General features: G+C 39.5%; 1 protein-coding gene across 1 annotated transcript in view; it reads left to right on the top strand.

Moving 5' to 3' along the window:
* The window catches only part of BRDT (bromodomain testis associated), a 52,707-nt gene that overhangs the window by 9,672 nt on the left and 17,563 nt on the right, over positions 1-25,472 (top strand). Inside the window, exons 3-12 of the mRNA XM_039486321.1 lie at positions 819-956; positions 1,854-1,983; positions 7,557-7,735; positions 9,115-9,477; positions 10,833-10,961; positions 11,221-11,409; positions 13,568-13,752; positions 13,826-14,115; positions 14,218-14,331; positions 22,002-22,142. Coding sequence (XP_039342255.1) covers positions 819-956; positions 1,854-1,983; positions 7,557-7,735; positions 9,115-9,477; positions 10,833-10,961; positions 11,221-11,409; positions 13,568-13,752; positions 13,826-14,115; positions 14,218-14,331; positions 22,002-22,142 — 1,858 coding nt within the window. The remainder of the gene's footprint in view (positions 1-818; positions 957-1,853; positions 1,984-7,556; positions 7,736-9,114; positions 9,478-10,832; positions 10,962-11,220; positions 11,410-13,567; positions 13,753-13,825; positions 14,116-14,217; positions 14,332-22,001; positions 22,143-25,472) is intronic.

The raw sequence follows: 25,472 nt of genomic DNA, 5'->3' as shown, positions 1-25,472 counted from the left end.
AAACATTATTATGATGCATTGAGCCTTTTGTTCCAGTGGATAAATTGCTCTAGTTAGAGGTGCTTCAGAGGTCGTCATTACTAACATAATTATTTGAAGCATATGTAACACAGTTAATGAGAGTGTAAAACTGTTGAATGTTTCTGATTTCTTCTAACCTAGAGATTAACAACTGTGTGCTAATTCCCAGAGGCGGAAGTAAGCAGTTCTACTAGGACTCTCTCTTTTAATTTAAGAGTCAGTCAGCTAGGGATTGAATTCACCTTTGTTTTTAGGGAAGCACCATGGCCCAATGGATAATGTACTGGACAGACATCAAGAGACCTTGACTCTATTCCCAGCTCTGCCTGCAATTTTGTGCAAGTCTCTTTGCCTGTCTTTGCTTCCATTTCTTCATCTGGGAAATGGGGATACTTATTTTCACTTGTAAATTGCTTTGAGACCAACAGATGAAAAGTGCTATACAAGAGAACTATTATTCATAGCAGAAGTGCCATTTAGCCACATGGTCCTAATACTATTGAAATGAATGCTCTTAAAAAAAAAATCTATCATGCAATGGGAGGAGTACAAAGAAATTAAGTTCCATAGTACCTCTGCTGTTGTGGCACTTATGATGCTTTTAATGGTAACTTTAAACCTGAAGGAAGCTTTCTTTTAATGGAATGTTCCTATTCCAAATTCAGCAACATAGTAGTTCTATTCTCCTGTAAAGGCTAACAGGTTGTCCTCAAATGTACAAGAGCACTCGTGTCCTAGTAACTCTTGAATTAAATTCACAAATTGTATGGTTTTAACCATCTTTTTCAAAACTACAGGATTATTATAATATCATTAAGAAACCCATGGACTTGAGCACAATTAAAAAGCGTTTGGAACATAATTATTATACAAAAGCTACAGACTGCATTGAAGACTTTAAAACTATGTTCACGAACTGCTATGTGTATAACAAGGTATGTAAAATGCTAAAAAGAAGGGACTGTAGTAAATGTATAGTGTTCGGTAGGCCATATACCCAATTCTGAAAGTGTTCGCTATTGATGCATTTTGTTACTTGTAACGGCCAACTAACCTAACGTGTCTCTGAATTTTAATAGAAAACATTTATTTAAATAGGCTGCTAATACTTATTCAAACTTACCAAAAGCACCTAGTCGACCTCTAGCCATCTGTACAATTCATCAAAAGGATAAATGTCCCCATACAAGGATACTACCAACAAACCCACTACAACACTACACAACATAGACATATCTGCTGTGCGATTACATGGGCTAACAATTAAAAAGCTTATCATAAGTAAGAGACACACTCCTGATTATCCTGAATTCCACACTCCACTCCTTCAGGAAGGTGGGTGAATAGATGAGCTTTGCAATGTATAATTACTGACAAAATAGTGTGTGACAGACCAAGGGAAGAAGCAACTTTTAAAATGCTTCTTATGCGTGGCAAACTCAGGCAGTTTTGTTTTAATACTTGATTGCCGTATCCTTAGGATTTGAAGGATGCTCAAGTGAACAGCCTGAAACTTGTCTCTGTGTAGGAGTGGGATGGTTGGGGAAATATAGAAGGAAATAATAAAGGGATGGAGGGGCATTTATATTTTTCAATATGATCATAACTTGTGGAACTGGTGGGGTGGGTTATGTAACCTTTTTTAAGGTTGTTCTGTAATCAGACTTTATTTAGAAACCCTATAATCTCACTTCAGATTGACAGTAAACTTGTAATGCATGATGCAACAGAACATGGGTGTATTATAATGCTACTGAATGTAATATTCTTGTATTAAAGTATATTGCCTATATTCTGTGATTTACAAACATAATTACCGGTATATCTTGCAGCCAGGCGATGACATTGTTTTTATGGCACAAGAGCTAGAAAAAGTATTTCTGCAGAAAGTGTCACAAATGCCTCCAGAAGAGAGAATAGTTATTGTTAACAAAGGGAAAAGAAAAGGGAAGAAACAAGAAGGTAAATACTAGACTACATACAGTGTTAATGTATTAACTTGCTAACAGTTCACATTTTAATTACAACTTTTTTTCATAAACATCAAATTGTGGGAGAGCTGATATTATTGACAAGTCTATAGATTAGTAAAATTTTATGGCAACTGTCCTATTTGGACTAAAATCTAATGCTACTAAACTTTGCTGTGGAGCAGTTGGTCAGGACTCTGTATTTCACAAAATGACAACTGTCACTTGATTTTCCTGGAATTCAGTAGACAGGCAAAAAATCATTGCTTCAAGGTTTAAGCAGGTTCAATATGCCAATAATAAATACCCTCTCCAGTTCTCGCTGAATAACTTTAAAAAAAAATCTGCCTTTTTGACAGGAGTTTGAGGTTTAGCTCATTCTCTGCATTGACAGTTAACAGGTACAGTAATGTAGTTATAGGAAAAATTGTTTATCCATCTGATGAAAGATGCTTCCTGAAAGGAGCAGAAGTGCAGTGCATATATTCCATTATTGACTTACAATTAAAAAAAAATAAGCTAGTTAGTATACTTTTAAGTTAGGAAGTTAAAAGTAAAATTAAGTATTTGAAGAGGAAAATACAAATCTGTGCTAGCCTTCTTCCAGGTGTGATAGCTCTTGACCTGCACTCTTCTGCTGTCTGGTTTTCTATTCTTATCTGTCACTAAATTACTGTTTGTCATTGATAAAATTATTTAGTATTCTTGTATCTCTGCTTCTCTTTCTGTAAAATTAAGATGTTTCTGAGCACTTCATAGAAGTGTGATCTGCTGATTAAAGGTGCTGTATAAAGAAATATATTTAGAATAGGGCTCTTGATTAATCACAGTTAAATCACATGACTAACTCAAATTAATCAGGTTAAAAAAATTAATCAAGATTAATCTGTTTTAATTGCACTGTTATACAATAGAATACCAATTGAAATTTATTAAATTTGGATGTTTTTCTACATTTTCATATATATTGATTTCAATTACAACACAATACAAAGTGTATATTTTTATTACGAATATTTTCACTGTAAAAATGATAAACAAAACATAGTATTTTCACCTCATGAAAGTACTGTAGTGCAATCTTTATCATGAACGTGCAACTTACAAATGTAGAACTATGTACAAAAAAACTGCATTAAAAATAAAACCATCTAAAATTTTAGAGCCTACATATCCACTCAGTCCTACTTCTTGTTCAGCCAATCACTAAGAAAAATACATTTCTTTACATTTACAGGAGATAATGCTGCCCGCTTCTTGTTTACAATGTCACCAGAAAGTGAGAACAGGCATTTGCATTACACTTTTTTTTTTAGCCGGCATTGCAAGGTATTAACGTGCCAGGTATGCTAAACATTCATATGCCCCTTCCTGCTTTGACCACCATTCTAGAGGATATGCTTCCATGCTGCTGATGTGTTAATTAAATTTGTGACCGAACTCCTTGTGGGAGAATTGTATGTCTCCTGCTCTGTTTTGCCCACATTCTGCCATATATTTCACGTTATAGCAGTCTCGGATGATGACCCAGCACACGTTTTTCATTTTAAGAGCACTTGCACTGCAGATTTGACAAAATGCAAAGACAGTCAATATGAGATCTCTAAAGATAGCTACAGCACACAACCCAAGGTTTAAGTATCTGAAGTGCCTTCCAAAATCTGAGTGGGACGAGGTGTGGAGCATGCTTTCAGAAGTCTTAAAAGAGCAACACTCTGATGTGGAAACTACCAAAAAGGAGAATCAATCTTCTGCTGGTGGCATCTGACTCAGATGATGAAAATGAACCGTGCATCGGTTTTCACTGCTTTGGATTGTTGTTGAGCAGAATCCATCATCAGTGTGGACGCACGTCCCCTGGAATGGTGGTTGAAGCATGAAGGGACATACGAATCTTTAGCGCAACTGGCACTAGGGTGGCCAGACATTCCTATTTTATAGGGACAGTCCTGATATTTGGGGCATTTTCTTCTATAGGCACCTATTACCCCTCACCCCTGTCCTGATTTTTCATACTTACTGTCTGGTCACCCTATCTGGCACATAAATATCTTGCAACATTGGCTACAACAGTGCCATGCAAACACCTGTTCTAACTTTCAGGTGATGTTGTAAACAGGAAGCAGGCAGCATTATCTCCTGCAAATGTAAACAAATGTATTTGTCTTAGCGATTGGCTGAACAAGAAGTAGGACTGAGTGGATATGTAGGCTCTAAAATTTTAGATGGTTTTATTTTTTAAGGCAGTTTTTTTTTAACATAATTCTACATTTGTAAGTTCAGCTTTCATGATGGAGATTGCACTATGGTACTTGTATTAGGTGAATTGAAAAGTACTATTTACTTTTGATTACAAGTATTTGCATTGTTAAGAAATATAAAGTGAGCACTGTACACTTTGTATTCTGTGTTGTAATTGAAATCAATATATTTGAAAATGTAGAAAACATCCAAAAATATTTAAATAAATGGTATTCTGTTGTTTAATCACATGATTAATAGCGATTAATTTTTGAATTGCTTGACAGCCCTAATGTATAAACATTAACCATTCTAATACCTTTTGGACTAGTGCCTACCTCACTATCTCTCAAATGAATAAATGAAGGTAGAGAGGCTTATTAACTTCTACATAACAATATGCTGCTTCTCATTTCCTTTCACAATGAGGAGATATACTTTGGTCATGAACTTTGGAAATCTAATCTAATCTACAATGGCTCTACCATTATGCTCTCCAAATAGGTTCCCCTCCCTCCCTGACTCTACATATTTGGAGCTTTGTGAGTCATACCTTTTATTAAATGTTATACATAACTAGGGTGACCAGATGTCCCGATTTTATAGGGACAGTCCCGATTTTTTGGGGTGGTCTTATATAGGCTCCTACTACCCCCCCCCCCCCCCCACACACACACCCATCCCAATTTTTCACATTTGCTGTCTGGTCACCCTATACATAACAATGTTTACCATAGTTTCAGAAGTTTATGCTTGTCTGTTTTCAAAATGCTATACGTTGCCAGAGAGACATTTAACAGGAAAGATGTGAGACTGTATCCTCTCTATAGGAATCACCAGTAAACTTATGTTGGATTTGCCTTGAAACTACAAGATAGATACACAATGACACAGGTGCCAACTCTTGGGTCTGTGCACTTGGCAGTAGACCAACAGTCATGAGCTGTTATCACTAACAAATGATACTGTGTGCTGCCTTAATTAGAGCTGCAGCACCCTATCTCCAGTTGCCTCTCGTGACTCCTTCACTTCTGACAGTAAAAGGGCACTGCTCTCAGCTGCCTCTACTGTATCATCCTCTTCACTTGATGGCTGTCTACCAAAACTTGTGTAATCTGTAATTGTGTCCTGTTTTGTGTCTTTTGACGCCTCTTTAAATATTCTGTTACTGCTGTACTTATGGTGGAGGTCTCACGGCTCCACGGTTTCTGAAGTTAATCCTCTGTCAAACAGTTCTACTACTTTTGAAGAAGAAACTTGAGGATTTCCCTGTTTCCTTTTATCTCAGGTATATCTGAGAAGCATCCCAAGAAGAGGCCCTAGCTGTTTTTGTGCCTTGCCCTGTTGCATCCCACCCCTCAAGCAGCTGAGCCAAAAATAAAAAGGGCAAGCTAACTGGGAGCACACCCCCCCCCCCAATCAAGTGGCATTGCACTTTGGCATGCCTGAGGCAACTGCCCTATTTGCCCATCCTGAGAACTGGCCCTAAGCATCCCTACAGTGTCTTAAAATGACCTGGCGTGGTGTCTGCTAGATGAATAAAACAGTCTGCTTTGAGGTGGACCATGACTTACTTTTTTTTTTCCATGTTACTCTTCTGGTCTCCCCAGTGCTCCCTAGAAGACCATAAGCCTCATGCTTGAAAGCCTCATGTGAAGCAGAATAAGGGATCTTCATTATGTTGAGTGTCTACACGAATGCCACACTTCTCCAGTTTACTCAAAAGTATGCGTCACCACTGACTGGCTATTGCCTAATCTAGATACAAAGTGTCCTTGGAACATTTGGCACTTAAATATATAAACTTTCGTGGTGCTTTTGGCTAGCACTTGTGCTGAGAAAATTACTGATGTTCCTCCATGAACCTCCCTAAGGAAAGTTTAGTTTCTCTTTAAGACTGGCTTATTCTTATTTTTGATACTGAACAGGACCAGGCCAGACATCTTGAAAGGGCTAGAGTGGCAGTGGAAAAATTACCAGTGCTAACAACAGCCACACTACCCTGGAAGTCTATACAAGCGGTAGTTAGGAAGAAAGCTGGCTCCTAGGGATAACTCCAGCTTTCCTTTCCATCCTCTTGGAGAAGATTGTGCAGGAAAATGAGTCAATTTTGATGCCTCATTTTTGTGCCATTCCATCTTACATTAAATTCTTCATTAACGAGGTGATACTGTAAATGAATCTTACTACTTTAGAGCTGGTATCAAGATTCAGTTTCAATAAGTCACCTATCAAGATTATTCATACACTCTGACACCCATCTCAGGGAGATTCTCTTCCACAATTTGTTTCAAAGATCTTAAGGACTTCATGTGGAATAACTAATGTCCTGCGATAACCTACCCAACCTCTCTTGCTTATCACGACAACATGTTCTGCTCTGAGAACCATCTCTTAATGTTTGGCCGAGCTAATATTTTATTGTCACATCTTTGGCAGGCCTTTGATTTTTAGGGTCACCTTAAAGGAATGTCTGCCTCTACACTGAACCTTCAATCAGACTTCACATGGGAGATTTCTGAGGGCAGCCACTTGCAGTACACAACAATAAATCAGCGTTGCTTGAACTCCTCAAGTTAATAATTAGCTTGCTTAAGTGGTCTTACAGAATCCCTTTTCCAAGCTGACTACCTAAGTGCTTCTCCAAATTAGTAAACTTACTTTTGGAATATTGGGCTCTTAGTAGAACTTAAATTATAGAGAGGATTTCTGTCATCACTGTTTATTGGGTATCTGTTTCTAGTTCCAGTACTACTTCTATTCTACATTTTTAAATCCAAATGGCAGACCTCAATGGAGAAATTCTATTTCCAAGACCTAAAAAAGCCTGTGTCACTGAAAAAAAGATGTTTTAACTAACTATTGCCTTCAAAGATAAATAGTTTAGTTCAGTTTTTTTCAAGGGTATTAACTCAGTTGAAGACCCTTGGGGGCACTATGACTCCACTGCTGAACTAGCACTGCAGATCTAAACCAGGAGAGTCCCCATCTGGTCTTGCATTAGGAGCATGGATGCAAGAATGGTAATTGTTGCACTTATGTATAGCTTCAGAGAGCACCAATTGCAAGTAAGTATTTGGTCAATTGAAAATAAGATCATGTAGCCTTTGCGCCTACGAACAGGAGCTTTGTGAAAGGAAATATTATGACTGGCATGTAAAGATGGGGGTTTGATACATTCATCAATGGGATTATGACTAAGTTGCCTGCAATGACAGGAGACTGGACTTGATGACCTAGAAGATCTCTTCTATAAGCACATAGGACTGGAATTGTTGGGACACCAAAGTACACATCTCAGTGTAAATTGGTTTGATTTATTAGGAGCTCAGCTGCCTGATTCAGGAGTTTGTACCACTAAGCAAAATCAACTGCAGAAGCAAATTGAAAGCATTGTTAAGCAGCCTCACGTGATGACTCCAGTACCACAGCAGCTTGTGCTAGCCCCTCTGTCAATGGCTCAATCGACTACCTTCATGTCAGCCACACTCCCTATAATAAAAGTAAGTTACCTTTTGAATACTGGCTTCTAAATGAAAGTAGATTGATACTGTCTGGGGCAGTAGTTGGTACATCCATGTATAGTGTGGATCACAATGCACAAAACTACTGGAACACAATTTAACATTGTGCACTGTGAATAAGCACAACCTATTTATCTTGCATCTTACAAAGTGTAGATTTTTTTTATACACAATTTCTGATCTCTCGAATAAGTGGGGCAGCACTAATTACAGTATATAGGGCAGAGGTTGAGTCAAAATGTAGGGTTACTGTATATTTAAATCTTGGTGTTTTGCTTTTCGTTGTGCTCAGGTGAGTTAATGAATGTGTTTTTTTGTTTTTTAGAAAGATAGTTTGAGAGACTGGTAGCTTTGCTCTATATTGAGTTAAAGGTGGTTTCCCACTATGGGGACAGATCTCTGCTTAACTTCAAAATTAAATATTCAAAAGGAACTGACCTAGTTTTAATGTAAACTAAGTCCATGATATGATGGAAATGCTCAGTTTTCAAAATAACCATACTACCTGTTAACTATTCTGTTGTAAATTTATCTTAAACAACTCTTTTTTATGAGCTACCCAGGGCCACCCAGAGGATTCAGGGGGCCTGGGGCAAAGCAATTTCGGGGCCCCTTCCATTAAAAAAAGTTGCAATATTACAGAATACTATATTCTCATAGGGGCCCCTGCTGGGCCTGGGACAAATTGCCCTACTTGCCCCACCCTCTGGGCGGCCCTGGAGCTACCAGAAACAATTGCTGCTATCTGGACCTGTGTGTGAAAACACGCCGTTTTGGTTAGATCAAACCATCTCATATCAACTAGCTTTGTTTCAAGTATTCCAGCTGGAAACATGCATGCTCTTTGCCAGACCTTTTTCAGAAAAAATATGTATCTGAGTGTCTTAGTGAGTTAGTGGCAAAGTGCATATATTGTATCTCTTCCAAACCAGAGGCAGCACAATTTTAGACAAAACCGAAGAGCTAAAAACTTATACTCATGGCCTCAAATACTAGAGTGCAGGAATATTTGTATTTGCTGGTGATTGTTGTAATGTCAAATTCATAATCTAGTAACTTGTTTGAGATTTTACCCTGCTTAAGTGACGGCAAAATAAATTAAACTGTAGTACACTTTCCTTCCAAAAGGCTCTAACGAAAGCCTTACACTTTGATGCTAGATTGTAACACTTTGCTGAAAATGTAGGTCTTAAATATAAAATTGTAGAAACAAGTTCAACAGTTGTGGAGAAAAAATACTGAAGTTTTTGTCTAAAAAAAACCCAAACAACTAAACAAAAGTTTCTTTTTTGCTATTTATTGTGGAATTGTGCGATTCTAGTTACTTGAAATAGTCTATGTAAACTTTTGTTTTCTAGGTTAAAAAGGGTGTGAAAAGGAAGGCTGATACTACTACAATATCCACAGCAAGCTGTGAATCTTCTCCAGCACTTAATGAACCAAAAATTGCTAAAATATCATGTAGAGGAGAAAGTGAACGTAGTGTACCAGACAGTTATTTAAAGAAAGACTTGCCAGATTCTCAACAGCCACTTGAAGTTGTCAAAAATGTTCAATTATCAGAACAACTAAAGCATTGTAGTGAAATCCTTAAAGAAATGTTTGCAAAGAAACATGCATCATATGCTTGGCCTTTCTATAAACCTGTAGACATTACAGCTTTGGGGCTCAATGACCACCATGATACCATGAAATGCCCTATAGACCTTGGAACTATTAAGGTAAGGGGTTTTGGCTAGATTCACAACTCTGGTTTATTCTCCTGTGTAGGGAATTTATGGTCATAAATTAAATATATCTTTTAAATTGAATCTGAAAATGTCATGAGGACTTGGTTCTTTAAGGAAAGTAAACCGAGGCACAAAGACTGCATATCCTGCTGTACATAGTGTCTTATGGTTATTTCATGTTGATTAACTGGTAAAGTAATTAGTTTGCTTGCTTGTAGGGTGAACTGAGCTTAAAAATTAGTAAAAGGGCTTAAGTTACAGTTAAGACTTTCACTCAAGCAAACGTCTAGTGGTGGTGCAAGCTTTCCAAGTCTAGTCTAGCCTATCTGTATAAACCCATCGGGGCACATGTCAAAGTACCTTTTGGGTCACCTTTATATATGACTAATGTTAGCATATATAAAAAAGGTAATAGTCTCTATCGCTTTCCCAGTATTTAAGCATCACTCTAGCCCTTCAGGCGCTCACTCGTGATGCAATCTGAAACCGCAGACACCCAGATGTCTCAACTGTGTAAGCTCCCTGTTTTGTCTTAAACTTAACTGCTCCCCCATCTCAAATGGTAGGGAGATAATTCAAACTTTGTCATGTTTGTCCCCATTTATAAGAAACAAAATAAGTCCTTTAGACAGTGTAGTCAATGACTGAAAAAATGGATACCTATTTTTATAAAATGTTGCTTTCTAAAGTTGGGTTCCCAGACCCTAATTTAGCTACCTAAATAAGTGGCCTACGTTTCAGAAGAGTTGAGAACTTAATGGCTCCCACTGACTTCAATGGAGCTGTTGGATACTCAGTTCTTCTGAAAATTAGGCCACTTATTTAGGGAGCAAAATTGGGGTCTGGGAACCCAACTTTAAGTGCCCATATTTATTTTTTATGTATTGGAAAACCTTGGCCTGGATTTATTTACAGAGTATTTCAGTCATCTACGTGACTTACAATACAAACTAAATAAATGCGGATTCCTTATAATCTATAACTGAACATTAGCTAAAGGTGTTTGGTACTATAGCAGAAAGTTTAGTTATTCAAAGCTTGTTAGTATCATAGCTTTAATTCAATAAAGTTATATTGCTGACAGTTAATATTTGCAACAGAATATTCTAAGTCAGAAGAGGCTATGTGGTGTATGAGGTTTTGTGGTGTTTGTTTTGTTTGTTTACTTTTAATGGTGGTTTTGGAGCTTCTGCAGTATGGTGACCCTACTGCACCAGATTTATTCTGCTGCTGGAAGTGTCAATTTTCTTCAACCACCTATTTTTGGTGTTTGTCTGAGATACATAATCTGTATCTTGCATTTTAGATGATCTAAGCTTTAACTTCATTATTCTGTTTCCTCATAGAAGAAAATGGATAACTATGAATATAAAGATACACAAGAGTTTGCTGCAGATATTAGATTAATGTTTATGAATTGCTACAAATACAACTCTCCAGACCATGAAGTGGTTGCTATGGCAAGAAAACTGCAGGTGAGTTATCACTTAATAAATGAAACAGAAGTCTTTGTGGCACCTTAGAGACTAACAAATTCTGGACCACCTAAGGTTCCCACTGTGGAGCTGTTCTGGTAATGGGTTTTGGAGAATTAGATTCTGAGATAGAGGAGAAATCATTGGGTGCTAGGTGACCTGTGTTCATTCTAGGACATCTAGACCAATATAAAGAGATCGGTAAAGATGATATACTCTCCTATAAAGAGGTCCCAACTTTTTTTTATTTATATTTTAGGATATCTTTGAGATGCAATTTGCCAAAATTCCAGATGAACCTGTTGCAAGTATACCACCGTCACAGCCCAAAACAGAAATAGCAAGTGCTCTTTCTAGTGAAAGCAGCAGTGATGACTCATCTGAAGAAAGATCATCTGAAGATTCAGAAGAAGAAAGAACACGACGCCTTGCAAAGCTTCAGGAGCAAGTAAGCAACAATGCTCTGTACAAAGTGCACGACTATTGTAGCCTGTGGTGGCTCTCGATCACATGTATCCATTCTAAAGTCTAGAACCATGAGCTGTCTGTAAAGAGTTTAAATGTATTACAAAAATGTGCATTTGGGGTGGTGCCGAATTATCCTCTTATGTGGTAGCACATTGTGCTGTGGTTACTCTAGTGGGAGATGGCAGGTTCTCTAACAGCAGGCTTAACTTTTTACATACTGGCTTCAGAGCCTTCAGTAGGCAGTTGTTGTTTGTTTGAATAGGGTATCTGCTACCTATTTGTTTTTTTTAATGCATTGGATTAAAATTTCAAAAGAGCCTAAATCAAGTTGGTATTGCCTTGTTCTGAAGCCCTAATCACATTGGGCTCTTTGCACCTCTCAAGCAGCTGAAGAGGGAGCCAGTTAGCATCAAGACAAGTCACTTAGGGCAGTGGTTTTCAAACTGTGGGTCACGACCCTGTACTGGGTTGCAGAATGGAAGGCACTGGGTCGTAATGGCTCTGGTTAGCACCACCGACTGGTGCTAACCAGTTAAAAGTCCCGTTGGTGATGCTGCCTGGCAAAGGTAGGCTAGTCCCTATCTGTTCTGACACCACACTGCACCCCGGAAGTGGCCAATGGTTCCCGGACAATGGGAGCTGGGGGGGGGGGGATGGTGCCTCTTCCTAGGAGCTGGACCTGAATATGAGTATGTTCAAGTTCTGTGGAAAGCAGGTTAATAAGAAGCTAGACTACATTAGACTATTGTAAACAAGATTGTGAAGTTTCTACGGATCACTGCTGGGTATGCCTGTCTGAGGAACAATATCAGTAGGGATTATTCTGGCATACTGTAAAGATCATAGGTCAAATCTAAAAATTTATTGCAAATCTAAGGGAATGTAATTAATCTATGACAAGAGTTGAAAACAGTAATTTAAGAGGAGGCTGCATGCAGACTCTCTCATCCACAACCTCCAAATCCTAAGAATGAACAAGGCAACTACATTATCAGTCTCCCTGCAGGCAAGAAAGCATCAGTGATAAGTTGCTTATAAATTAATTGCACCACTGAAACTTAAACTCTTAAATTCAAGTTGGAACGTTAACAGCTCCTCTATTTTCTGTCAGTTTACAGTGTTGATAGCCTTCATAAAGGGACTGCAACCTTAGTATCATCTTACTCTTTTTTAAAAAATATAATTTATTGAATTTTAATGAGCATAGCCACTGTGAGATTCCATCAGGACAATTACTGGTCTTTTTGCATCTCTGTCAAGATGCACAAATTCTGGCTGAAGTGCTACAAAATCTAATGAAAGGTGGATGGGTTTTAGCTCTAAATTTCAGTGTGCTGAGCTACTTAATTTGGAAAAGATGACTACTCAAGCAGTATCAAGATGTGTGTTCTCCATTTTGCTGAGGGCCAGGGGATTAATTGATCATCACCCTTACTTCTGCTTAACTGTTCTGCAGTGAACTATCCAGCTAATGTGTCTCATTTGGACAACTTATCCATCCTTTCCTCTTTTAATCCCTATACAATGTAAACTGGTCCCTTTTTTTTCTTTTTTTTTAACTTGGACAAACCATGTGTTGTCTCTGCAGGTGTTGTATAGTTCCAGCTGATTATGCTGAAGCCAGCACTTTGTCTTGGTTTCAGTATAATTGTCTGTCCAGACTACCAGACTTCCAAAATAGCTTGGACTTAGTATGTGAAGACTCTGCCCCCATCCTCTAGACTACCTTGCACAGAACCACCTCATAGGAGGTGGGAAGTGGTGCACTGAGACACTTGAGCCCCAAGTTTTTCATGCTAAAGAAAAGCTTTGGGATGTTCCTGCAGGAAGACAGATTTTTTTTTTTAACTTTTGTTTTTTGGAAGTCTGGGGGAGGATGGCAAGAGACAACCCTCATGTGCACATGTACTTGCTACAAATGTTCTCCCTCTAATGCAGACCCCCATTTTCCAAAGCTCCCCTCTTCCTGTTCGTTCTACCTTCCAAAATCTTGTTACACTACTGAGTAAACAGCCTGTCCATCCCTGCCCAGCTGCCAAAACTCTTCCATGGCCTTCAGGACCAGTTTCTCCCTCCCCAGTATTTTTCCTGTAATGACTATCAAGATGTTTAGTTTCTTTCCTTCTTTTCTTTGACAGCTTAAAGCTGTTCATCAGCAGTTGCGGGCTTTGGCCAAAACCTCCTTGCCCAAGCTGAGGAAGAGAAAAGGAAAGTCTAAAAAGGGGAAAAGAGGCAAAGAAAAATCCAAATACAAATATGTGAATCAAAAGAAGAAAAAGCTAAAGCAAAAAAAGAAATTGAAGAAAAAACTGTCTTTAAATATGTAAGTGTGAGGGTTGTGTGGGTGACAAATTATTTTAAATTGCTCTCAATGCAGTAAACTCTCTCTCTTGCAGTCAGTCAAAGAAAACAAAGCAGCAAGTCTCATTGGCACGTAAATCAGAAGATGAGGATAGTGCCAAGCCGATGAATTATGATGAAAAAAGGCAGTTGAGTTTGGACATAAATAAACTTCCTGGAGATAAGCTTGGAAAAGTAGTATATATAATACAGTCAAGAGAGCCTTCACTGAGAAACTCTAATCCTGATGAGATAGAAATAGACTTTGAAACTTTAAAAGCATCGACGCTTAGAGAACTAGAGAAATATGTGATGGCTTGTTTAAGGAAAAGACCAAGAAAACATGGTGTGTGTGTATATATCATGGATAAATGCTACACTATGTTTTTAGCCAGAATCTATTTTGGGTTTGGATGTAGCTCTTAATGTCTCTTTATTTCATATACAGCTAAGAAACCAGAGAAGTCAAAAGAAGAACTTAATTTTGAGAAAAAACAAGAGTTGGAAAAGAGGCTGCTGGATGTCAATGGGCAGTTAAACCCTAAAAAGCAAAACACCAAATGTAATGTGACCATTAGTTGTACTGCTTTGTTCTTTATAATGCGATTTCCTCCTGAGGTCTGTACTCTGATGTAACTAGTGGGATTTCTTCCTTTTTAGAATATGAGGCACTAAGAGTTGCCAGCCATCACTTTCTAACCTGCAAGAGTGGGAGATCTCTCTTATATTGTCTCAACTACACCACAACAGCAATTTTGTTGGTCAGCTATTTTTTCCTTCTGTCCCAGACTTTATCTGTTACAGAACCTTTTCTGTAGCTTTTGTTAATATTTTTAGAAAACATTATCTTGTGCCTCATGGCGTTAGCATCTCTCAAGCAATATGGGGTGCCAGTCAGACCATAGGAATTACTGGTTGCACCAAAGCAAAGGTCTATATTTTGTGTGGCATCTTGCATCTGACAATGGCTAATAGCAAATGCTTCAGAAAAAGTTTCACTTAACCAGGTTCCTCTTGTTCAAATCCTATTCTGGTGTGGTGGTGTGCATACTGAATTGGTTCTTTTCCACCTCCATCTCTTCTTTCAGATGGTAAAGACACAGCCAAGTGCTTGCAAAAAGTGTGTAGTTAAAAATGGTCCATAAGAAATATCTTGGTCACTGGTTGCACCAAGCAGGTTCAGTGCAGTGAGGTCCAGGGAGAGTGGCATAAGGCTCTCTTGAACGCCTAGTGCCAACAGATTAAATTCAACAGTAATTCAGCCCGGAGGGTCTAATACTTCTGGAATGCATTGGTCAGGGGTCATTGTTTGGTTAAGGGGTCATCTACAATTACAGCACTACCACTGTAGTGCTTTGTGAAGACCCTGCCTACACTGGCAGGAGAGCTTCGCCAGTTGGTCTAGTTAGTTATTGCCTCTTGGGAAGGTGGTGTACACCTCTACCTTGATATAACGCTGTCCTCGGGAACCAAAAAATCTTACTGTGTTTATAGGTGAAACCGCATTATATCGAACTTGCTTTGATCCACCAGAGTGTGCAGCGCCACCCCCACACCCCCGAGCGCTGCTTTACCGTGTTGTATCCGAATTCGTGTTCTATCGGGTCGCGCTATATCAAGGTAGAGGTGTATATCGATGGGAGACGCCCTCCCATTGATGTAGCGCTGTCTAGGCCAAGAGTTAGGTCAGTGTAACTACGTCAGCCAGGGGTATGGACTACTAAGTTGGTAGTATAGACCAAACCTAAGAATCTGCATCAGTGCCAGCCTCTCCAGCTCCCACTGCTGGATTCTGTTGGATTTGTGCTTTGATCCCTTCAAAGTACTAAGTTATGTCAGTTATGAAGGATGTGAGAAGATGCATTCAGGCTAGGGCTGCCAAGCAATTAAAAAAATTAATCATGATTAATTGCATGATTAAACAATTTTAAAATATTTTTGGATGTTTTCTACATTTTCAAATATATTGATTTCAATTGCAACACAGAATACAAAGTATACAGCGCTCAATTTTTATTTATTTTTTATTACAAGTATTTGCACTGTAAAAAAATATTATTTTTCAATTTACCTAATACAAGTACTGTAGTGCAATGTCTTTATTGTGTAAGTTGAACTTACACGATATATAGAATTATGTGCAAAAAAACTGCATTCAAAAATAAAACAATCTAAAATTTTAAAGCCTGCAAGTCCACTCAGTCCTACTTCTTGTTCAGCCAGTCGCTAAGAGAAACAAGTTTGTTTACATTTACAGGAGGTAATGCTGCCCACTTCTTTCTTACAATGTCACCTGAAAGTGAGAACAGGTATTTGCACGGCACTGTTGTAGCTGTTGTCACAAGGTATTTACGTGCTAGATGTGCTAAAGATTCACGTCTCTTCATGCTTCAGCCATTGGACATGCTTCCATGCTGATGATGCTTGTTTAAAAAAAATAGTGGGTTAATTAAATTTGTGACTTTACTTCTTAAGGGAGAGTTGTATGTCTCCTTCTCTGTTTTACCCTTGTTCTGCCATATTTCATGTTTTAGTAGTCTCGGAAGATGACCCAGCACATGTAGTTCTTTTTAAGAACACTTTCACTGCAAATTTGACAAAATGCAAAGAAGTAAAAATACTTAAGACTGACTGATGGGAAGGGACAGGACAGACTTCCCCTGAGTGGGAGGGGGACTGCATGCCCGTCTCACTAAGCTAAAAACAGCAGAGGCTGGGGAGACTGAGACGGGACTTTTGACACGTGGTGTGGTCAGGAGATGTGTGAGTGAGTGAGACTTTGCGGCAAAACCGTCTCGTAAACCACCACACACACACCACACAAAAAAAAAAAAAAAAAAAAATGGCAGAAGGCATTGCAGGCCAAAGGCTACTGCGGCCCAACAAGAAGCTACCAGCAGGCAGAGCAGGCTGCGCAGCAGGAGGACAAACAGCAGGAGACAAAGAGCACCAGGATGCAGAGGAGCCACCGCACCTTTCTGTGTGGGGGGCACAGAAAGCATTTTTTTGATATGACAGAAGCAGCTTCAGATTACTACAGCTGAACACTTCCAAGACCATAGCTAAAGAATTATTCCAAATTTTCGCTAGAGTGGGAATACAAAAGAGATCCCTGACAGATCAAGGAACTCCTTGTGTGTCTAAATTAATGAAGGATCTATGTGCTGCCCACACATACACCCTAAGGACATCATATCATGTACCAATGTGCAATTTCTAAAGATAGCTACAGCACTGGACCCAAGTTTTAAGAATCTGAAGTGCCTTCCAAAATCTGAGAGGGATGAGGTGTGGAGAATGCTTTCAGAAGTCTTAAAAGAGCAACACTCAGATGTGGAAACTACAGAGCCTTAACCACCAAAAAAGAAAATCAATCTTCTGCAGGTGGCATCTGATTCAGATTATGAAAATGAACATGCGTTGGTCCGCACTGGATTGTGGGACATAATCTTTAGTACATCTGGCATGTAAATATCTTGCGGCACCAGCTACAACAGTGCCATGCAAACATCTGTTCTCCCTTTTGGGTGATATTGTAAATAAGAAGCAGGCAGCATTATTGTCTGCAAATGTAAACAAACTTTTTTTTTTGTCTGAGCGATTGGCTGAAAATGTAGGACTGAGTGGACTTGTAGGCTCTAAAGTTTGACATTGTAGAAAACATCAAAAAAATTTAAATGGTATTCTCTTTAGCAGTGCGATTAATTGTGCTTAATTTTTTTAATCGCTTGACAGGCCTAAAAAATACTTATTTTATCATTTTTACAGTGCAAATATTTGTAATAAAAAATGTACACTTTGATTTCAATTATAACACAATGCAGTATATATGAACATAGGAAAACTTCCAAAATATTTAATACATTTCAATTGGTATTCTATTTAACAGTACGATTTAAAACTATGATTAATTACAATTTTTTTTAAATTAATAGCATGAGTTAACGGCGATTAATTGACAGCCCTAATTCAGACATCTGCTACCTTGGCACATTGGGGTAAAACTCTATTGAAGTTCTGCTCTTAAGATGACTCCTAAATATCCAGTAAAGCGCACTTCAAGGCATGAGTCAAGAAACTTTTTTGCTCAGCTCTTCCTTGCTCAGAACTGCTAGAGCGTCCAGTGACTTTAGGGGTAGGGGGGGGTGTTTGGCACCTCCTGGATAGATCTATCAACATTTACTCATGGTTTTTATAGTAGTGTGATGAAGATAGCACTACTACTTTCCAGTTTTGAGGCATTATCCTAGCATAATCAATGTAGAACTTCTACACCATATGGATTGACACCAAGCCTATACCCTAGTCTTCAGCACCTTCTATGCACACATTATCAGGCCTACTTTTTCCAGTGGAGCCAGAGATGATGATGATGCCTGTTCTAGTCCAGTAGATTTCCTCTCCTGGCTCACCTTGAGGTGGATCCCTTATGAGGCTAGGTAAACCATGACGGTATAGCCAACTTGGGATGGTGGAGAAATTATAGAAACACTCCTGCATCAGAAGTGGCACAGGATGAGTAATGTGTGCCTATCGTTGCTCATAGTGACTCAATCCTTACTATCAGACTCTTATGGAAAGTCAGCTACAACAGAAGCAAAATATCAATATATGTAGTTATGCTTCTGCATTCCCAGACCCTGATTTTAGATAATGTAAAATCACCATCTTCCCATTTAACATTCCTTTTGTGTGCTGCTTGCATTGCAAACTATAAGTCCCATAATATAGACAAATATCACAACTGAAGCTCTATATAGCTCATTTTCTCTGCATTGGACGCCAAACTAGAAAGTCTGGGGACTTGTCTCCAACAGGGAGACAAACACAAGACAGAATTACAGAGCATGGCAGCAATTAAAGAGTGGTAGAATAAGAACTGAGGCTTGACTTTACTTAGTTCTCAAGTTCAATCTAAATCTTGATTCTCCTGGATTCTGTAGGGAAAGACTTCATGGTGGGTGGCTACAGTAGAAAATCAATCCATGCTCTGAATCCTGCATTTTGGGAAAATGCTATTGAACTCTGGGGGAAGACGAGGAACCATGAAATACCTCTGATAGAAAATTTACTTTAATGGTCCTTTTACTGTTTCCTGGGACAGAGAGAAAATCCTATCTGCATTCACTTTGGAAAGTGCAAAATACTTCCATTTTAATTCCTGAGTTAAAGGTAGAGGAAAGAACTGAATTAGGTTACATTTTTTTGTTTGTTTTTTTTTATAAAGAGTTGTCAATTCTGTTCCAGCTAATGTATTTTAGCAACACTTCAATATTTTTAGATGTGCTCTCTGCATAGACGTGTGGAAGAAAGAACAAATATCTGAAGTGAAACTGTTTGTGTGGCTAGCTATTTTATTCTGCATCTTGATGTGCTTTCTGACCAGGAACTGCCACTATTACAAATCTGAATTGCCGTACCAGACTGGATCAATGGTCCATCTAATCCAGTATTCTGTTTCTGGCACCAGTACCAAATGCTTTGGAGAGAGGTGCAATAATCTTCATAACAGATGTGAGAGATGTACACTTCTATCTTTGGAGCATCTTTATGCTTTTGTTTGTATCTTACGTATGTAGGCATACTTCTTTCCCCAAATCTGGTACTAATGGTCCCATATCTAGCAGTTAGTTGCAGCTTTCTTCTTGTTAACTGTCTGTAATGGGCCATGCTCTTACCACTTAAAAAGTTATTTTTTCTCCCTTGGTATCCTGCTGTTAATTGATTTCTCATTAGACTGACCTCACACTTGGTAAAGCAACCCCCATCCTTCATATATTTTACCTGCTCATATATTTTCCACTCCGTGCATCTGATGAAGTGGGTTCTAGCCCATGAAAGCTTATGTCCAAATAAAGTTATTAGTCTCTACGGTGCCGCAAGGACTCCTCAATCTTTCTTCTTAAGTTAGCTATTCTGGAGCCTTAGCCTGCAAAAACAAGGACTGTTGTGGAACTCTTTCCAAATCTTAATCTCCACTGAGTTAAATTGCTTATCTTCTCTTCAGGGTAGCAAAAATCTCTTGGTATTAAAAAGGACTAACAGTTAGACTCCAACGGTCCAGGGTGCATCCAAGCAATGGCAGGTATGTGTTATCCTCCTTGTGAATAATGGACAGAGATTTAGCAAAGGTAGTCCTGGCAGTCACTCAGATGGAGCAGCTTTATTAATCTTAACATTAGGGCTGTCAATTAATCGCAATTAACTCACATGATTATCTCAGAAAAAAAGAATCATGATTAATTGCAATTTTAATCACACTGTTAAATAGAATACCAATTGAAATTTATTAAATATTTTGGGGGTTTTTTACATTTTCATATATAGTATTCTGTGTTGTAAATGAAATAAAGTGTACAAAAACAAAACAATATAAAACTTCAAGGCCTAAAAGTCTACTCAGTCCTCCTCATTCAGCCACTCCCTAAGACAAACAAGTTTGTTTACATTTATAGGAGATAATGCAGCTATCTTCTTAGAATCATAGAAGATTAGAGTTGGAAGAGACCTCAGGTTGTCATCTAGTTCAGTCCCCTGCTCAAATCAGGACCAACCCCAATTAAATCATCCCAGCCAAGGCTTTGTCAAGCCTGACCTTAAAAACCTCTAAGGATTGAGATTCCACCACCTCCCTAGGTAACCCATTCCAGTGCTTCACCACCCTCCTAGTGAAATAGTTTTCCCTAATATCCACCCTAGACCTCCCCACTGCAACTTGAGATCATTGCTCCTTGTCCTGTCATCTGCCACCACTGAGAACAGCCTAGCTCCATCCTCTTTGGAACCCCCCTTCAGGTAGTTGAAGGCTGCTATCAAATTCCCCCCTCACTCTTCTCTTCTGCAGACTAAATAAGCCTAGTTCCCCCAGCCTCTCCTCATAAGTCATGTGCCCCAGCCCTCTAATCATTTTTGTTGCCCTCCGCTGTACTCTCTCCAAGTTTTCCAGATCCTTTCTGTAGTGGGGTGCCCAAAACTGGATGCAATATTCCCGATGTGGCCTCACCAGTGCCGAATAGAGGAGAATAATTACTTCCCTCAATCTGCTGGCAACGCTCCTACCTTGCAACGCCAGTTTCAAAAGTGTTTACGTGCCAGATATGCTAAACATTTGTTTTCCTCTTTGTGCTTTGGCCATCATTCTAGGGGACATGCTTCCATGCTGCTGATGCTCGTTTAAAAAAATGCGTTAATTAAATTTGTGATTGAACTCCTTGGGAGAGAATTGTATGTCCCTTGCTCTGTTTTACCGGCATTCTGCCATATATTTCATATTATAGCAGTCTTGGATGATGACCCAGCACATGTGGTTCATTTTAAGAACGCTTTGTGTTCTGTCAAATCTGAAGTGAAAGACGGTACCAATGTGAGATTTCTAAAGATAGCTATAGCACTTGACCCAAGATTTAAGAATCTGAAGTGCCTTCCAAAATCTGATTGCGACGGGGTGTGGAACATGCTGTCAGAAGTCTTAAAAGAGCAACACTCCGATGAGGAAACTACAGAACCCGAACCACCAAAAAAGAAAATCCACCTTCTGCTGGTGGCATCTGACTCAGATAATGAGAATGACCATGTGTTGGTCTGCATTGCTTTGGATTGTTATTGAGTAGAACCCATCATCAGCATGGACGCATGTGCCCTGGAATGGTGGGTGAAGCATGAAGGGACATGTGATTCTTTAGCACATCTGGTACGTAAATATCTTGCAATGCTGGCTATGACAGTGCCATGAACACCTGTTCTCACTGTCAGGTGACATTGTAAACAAGAATCAGGAAACATTATCACCTGTAAATGTAAACAAACTTGTTTGTCTGAGCAATTGGCTGAACAAGAAGTAGGACTGAGTGGACTTGCAGGCTCTAAAATTTTACATGGTTTTACTTTTGAATGCAGTCTTTTGTACGTAATTCTACCTTTGTATGTTCAACTTTCATGATAAAGAGATTGCACTACAGTACTTGCAATAAGTGAATTTCAAACTATTTTTGTTTTTTACAGTGCAAATACTTTTAATCAAAATAAATATAAAGTAAGCACTGTATACTTGGTATTCTGTTGTAATTGAAATCAATATATTTGAAAATGTAGAAAACATCCAAAAATATTTAAATAAATGGTATTCTATTATTAAGTGTGATTTTTTTTAATCACTTGACAATTCTACTTAACATATATTCATAAGACTTTCAGTGCTATATGTACTTTTAACTTCCTTTTCTTATCTTTCAGCTGAAAATAACACTATACCAAAGATTATTGGTGGACCAAGGCGATTGAGTGAGAGTAGCAGCAGCAGCTCCTCCTCAGACTCTAGCAGCAGCAGCACTAGTAGTGATTCTAGCTCTTCAGATACCAATGACTCTGAATCAGGTCAGATAACCTCATTGTATAGCATCTGCCTCTTGAGATACAGGACCTGATGCTTCAGAATTTACAAAAGAAGCTTCAGTTTGCATACTTCTAGGCCTATGGACTTGCTATATTTTCCAGGGTGCCATAGACTAGTCAAATGCTATGAAGAAGAAAAATTCTGAAACTATTTTACAGATAAAACTTCTCTCAAAAAGTATTATTTATTTTATTTTTAAAGTAGCAAACTGAAATTGGGAACGAAAACTTCTAGTAGCAAAATGTAAGTGTCTGTACTGGAGTGTGTCATAAACTATATGCTAGGTAACTTAAAGGTATTAAGCTCTCTTTTAAAAGCATACTTTCATCTAATTCATATTTGTCTAAAAACTGTTGCCTAAATGTTTGTAACATGATTACTATAATAGAATTACTAGAAATATTTTTTGTTTGTGTGTAGGCCTACAACCTAGCAGCAAAACTTTTTCTATTTCTTAAAAAAAAAAATTGGTAGGGAGGAATGAGGGCAAGTGTAGTACCTAAAACTCTTACCAATGGCATTTCTAATGATCATACTTCAAACTGATGTTTTCCCAAAAAACAAAGTTGGAGTTAATTGAAATTTGTTTTTACGGTGTTCTGTTCTGAAATGCAATTCACAGTGCAGTCTGGATTGAAAACAATCCCAGATTGCTGAAAGATTGAGTGTCTTTGACTACTGTATGCATGAGGTGCATATCTGTGTGGGAGGAGAGGAATGAGACAGACAGTATCTTGTGGTGTTCCTTTTAACTTTCTCAACTATTCAGTATAAATGTATATAGTGGGTCTGTTTCATAAAGCACAGCTCAATATTTAGACCCTGTTTACACTGGGAAAATAACACTCTTTTTTTTTTTTCCCCCCAACATGTAATCTTTTTCCCAATAATGTGTTTTAGCATCGAGTATAGAAGGAAGGTTTAATTGGTCATTAATCTAGCTCATTTTTTCCAGAGTGGCCCTTGTCTTAGACTCTCTGTTCCCCAAAATCAGTGTACAAACTTAAAATTATTCAAATTGCAGGTAAAGCTGCTATACGTGATGAGATCCTCTGAAGGACTGATACACTCTGTCTTGCATAAAATGCTCACCCTTGCAGTTTACTGAACAATCAATGACTAGGATGACGATATTTCCCTATGCTGAATACAGGACACCTGGTAAAATTACTCATATATTCAAGCAAGTTCAACAGCAATCAATCAGAACTATGCAGTACAAACGTTCAAATTAACATCAAGTTGAGTGAGCCCCTGTTAAAAAGAAATACTGCATAGTTGGATTCTTTTTATTTGCTTTCTTATCTTTAAGGGAGCTCTCTCTCTCTCTCTCTCACTCACACTCACACACATGACGGGGGGTGACCGACTGACCAACCTGACCCTCCCTGCCTGGCGGTCTGTCTTTCATGCCCCCAGACCTGACCTGCCTCACCTGGTGCTGTGCCTTCCCAAGGCAACACATGGGAGGGGGCACACAGGATCACGTGACCCTCTTCCCCCCCCCCCCCCGCAGACTTCTGCCAGGGTTCACACCAGAATGTGGCCAGCAGCAGCCTTTCAGCACTGTTCAGGAGGGAAGGGATAGGAACTGCTTCCAGCCAGAGGGGAAAGGAAGGGATGACCTGGCCCGTGTCTTTGCAGAGCTCATCCTTTCCCATCCCCTCTGTGGCTGGAAGCAGCTTGTCCCTTCCTGCCCCTGTAGTGTTCAAAGGCAGCTAATGGCCACTGACAAAACCCAGCTGTCTCTCCTGTCCCCTGCCCACAGCACAGGTAGGAAGGGGTTAAGCCTTAAGGATGTATTGTGCACCAGGGCCCAGGGAACCCGGCTGCAGGAGCTTCGGTGAGTCTGGCCAGAGAGGTGGCTCAGCAGCAGAGTTGCCTAGGGGATGTAGCAGCCCCATGCTCCTTGGGCGGGGGGGTGGGAACCAGGGTGTGTGTGAGAAGGATGGTAAGTCCCTGCTGGGGGGTGGGCACTGCTGTGGAGCCTGCAGGGTCAGGGTCTCAACAGGTTGGAAACTGCTCCCCACCTCTCCAGACCTTAGCTGAGGGGCAGAGAGGCTTCCATGTGCCAGCACTGTATGGGGCTTTGGCACACACAGAGCTTGGTTCCTACTGGCCAGCACCCCGGGCCAGAGGGTCTTGAGCTCTCCTGGGGTGCTGGCCCAGCCAGAGGCAGTGGGGAAAAGGAGGCTGCCAGCCAGGCTGTTGGTAAGCTGAGCATTCCGACCAGGGGCTAGTTCTCTGCCCGGCTGGGGGGGGCAATATGGGGGAGAAGCAGGGTTGGAGGGGGTGAAGGGACAAAGCAGGGAGAGGACAGCAAGAGGGGGATCACATAAAGGGCAATAATGAACAATGATGAGTGGGCAATAGAGGCGACACATAACTGGCCGCTGCCTAGTGCCTGCCTGCACGCACCAGAGACTGCACGTTGCAGACAGCACTGGCTAGAAATAGAACCGGGCGAGGCCCTGCTGTCTGAGAGCCGGCACGCAGCAGGGGCTGCGCTGATGGACCAGCAAGGGCAGTGGCTGGCCCTGCATGCTGCAGCTTCACCCTGTCACCAGCCTTGTACACCCACCCCCATCATTGGTCACTGGACCCTCCTACTCAGCTGGTGGGAGGGCAGCTGGCAAGCAGAGATCTGGCCAGCAGCAAGACCCACCAGTACTGGTGGGGTGAGACAGAAAATACGGGACAATTTGCCCACTTTAAAGAAAAAGTCGGGACATCTATCAGTGACAACAATATCCAGCAATGAAGAGTTGATGTCTGTCTTAGTGTTAAAACCAGAACATCAAGCTCAGAATTTTTTAAACTTTCTGAGCTATTAGAAACTACATTAGTTGCCTGGAAGATGGAAGCATATTCTTTGGTGTAAAGGATTTTTTCCCTCTTGTAGCTGAAATTTATTTTCATGACCGGCACAACATTTCAGCCAGTTTTATATAGGCATCTACATTCAAAATATAGTTAGTTCATCTCAAGGTGGCGTTGACTCTAATGGTCTGAGAATGCCACTAAGCTATGGTACTTCTGTCTTGCAGTTTAAACTTAATTTTAGAAATTTTGTTTTACTGAGCCATCTGCGACTACTTCAAATGTCTAATTATTTCACATATACTGAATGACAATCTTTAAGTAAAAATAGAAGTAGTCTAAAAATATACAGAATGTATTTTGAACTTGAAATCATGTTAATTGAAAACTAACATGCAGTCCACTTGTACAGCAAGTTTTCAGCTAGAAATGCAGCTGCCTTTCACTTTAAATATTTTATATGCTGCCATTGATTTAAAATATCCTATTCT

The sequence above is a fragment of the Mauremys reevesii genome, linkage group 8, assembly GCF_016161935.1.
Source record: "Mauremys reevesii isolate NIE-2019 linkage group 8, ASM1616193v1, whole genome shotgun sequence".
NCBI classification, from domain to species: domain Eukaryota; kingdom Metazoa; phylum Chordata; order Testudines; family Geoemydidae; genus Mauremys; species Mauremys reevesii.
This window is presented reverse-complemented; position numbering and strand designations above follow the sequence as displayed.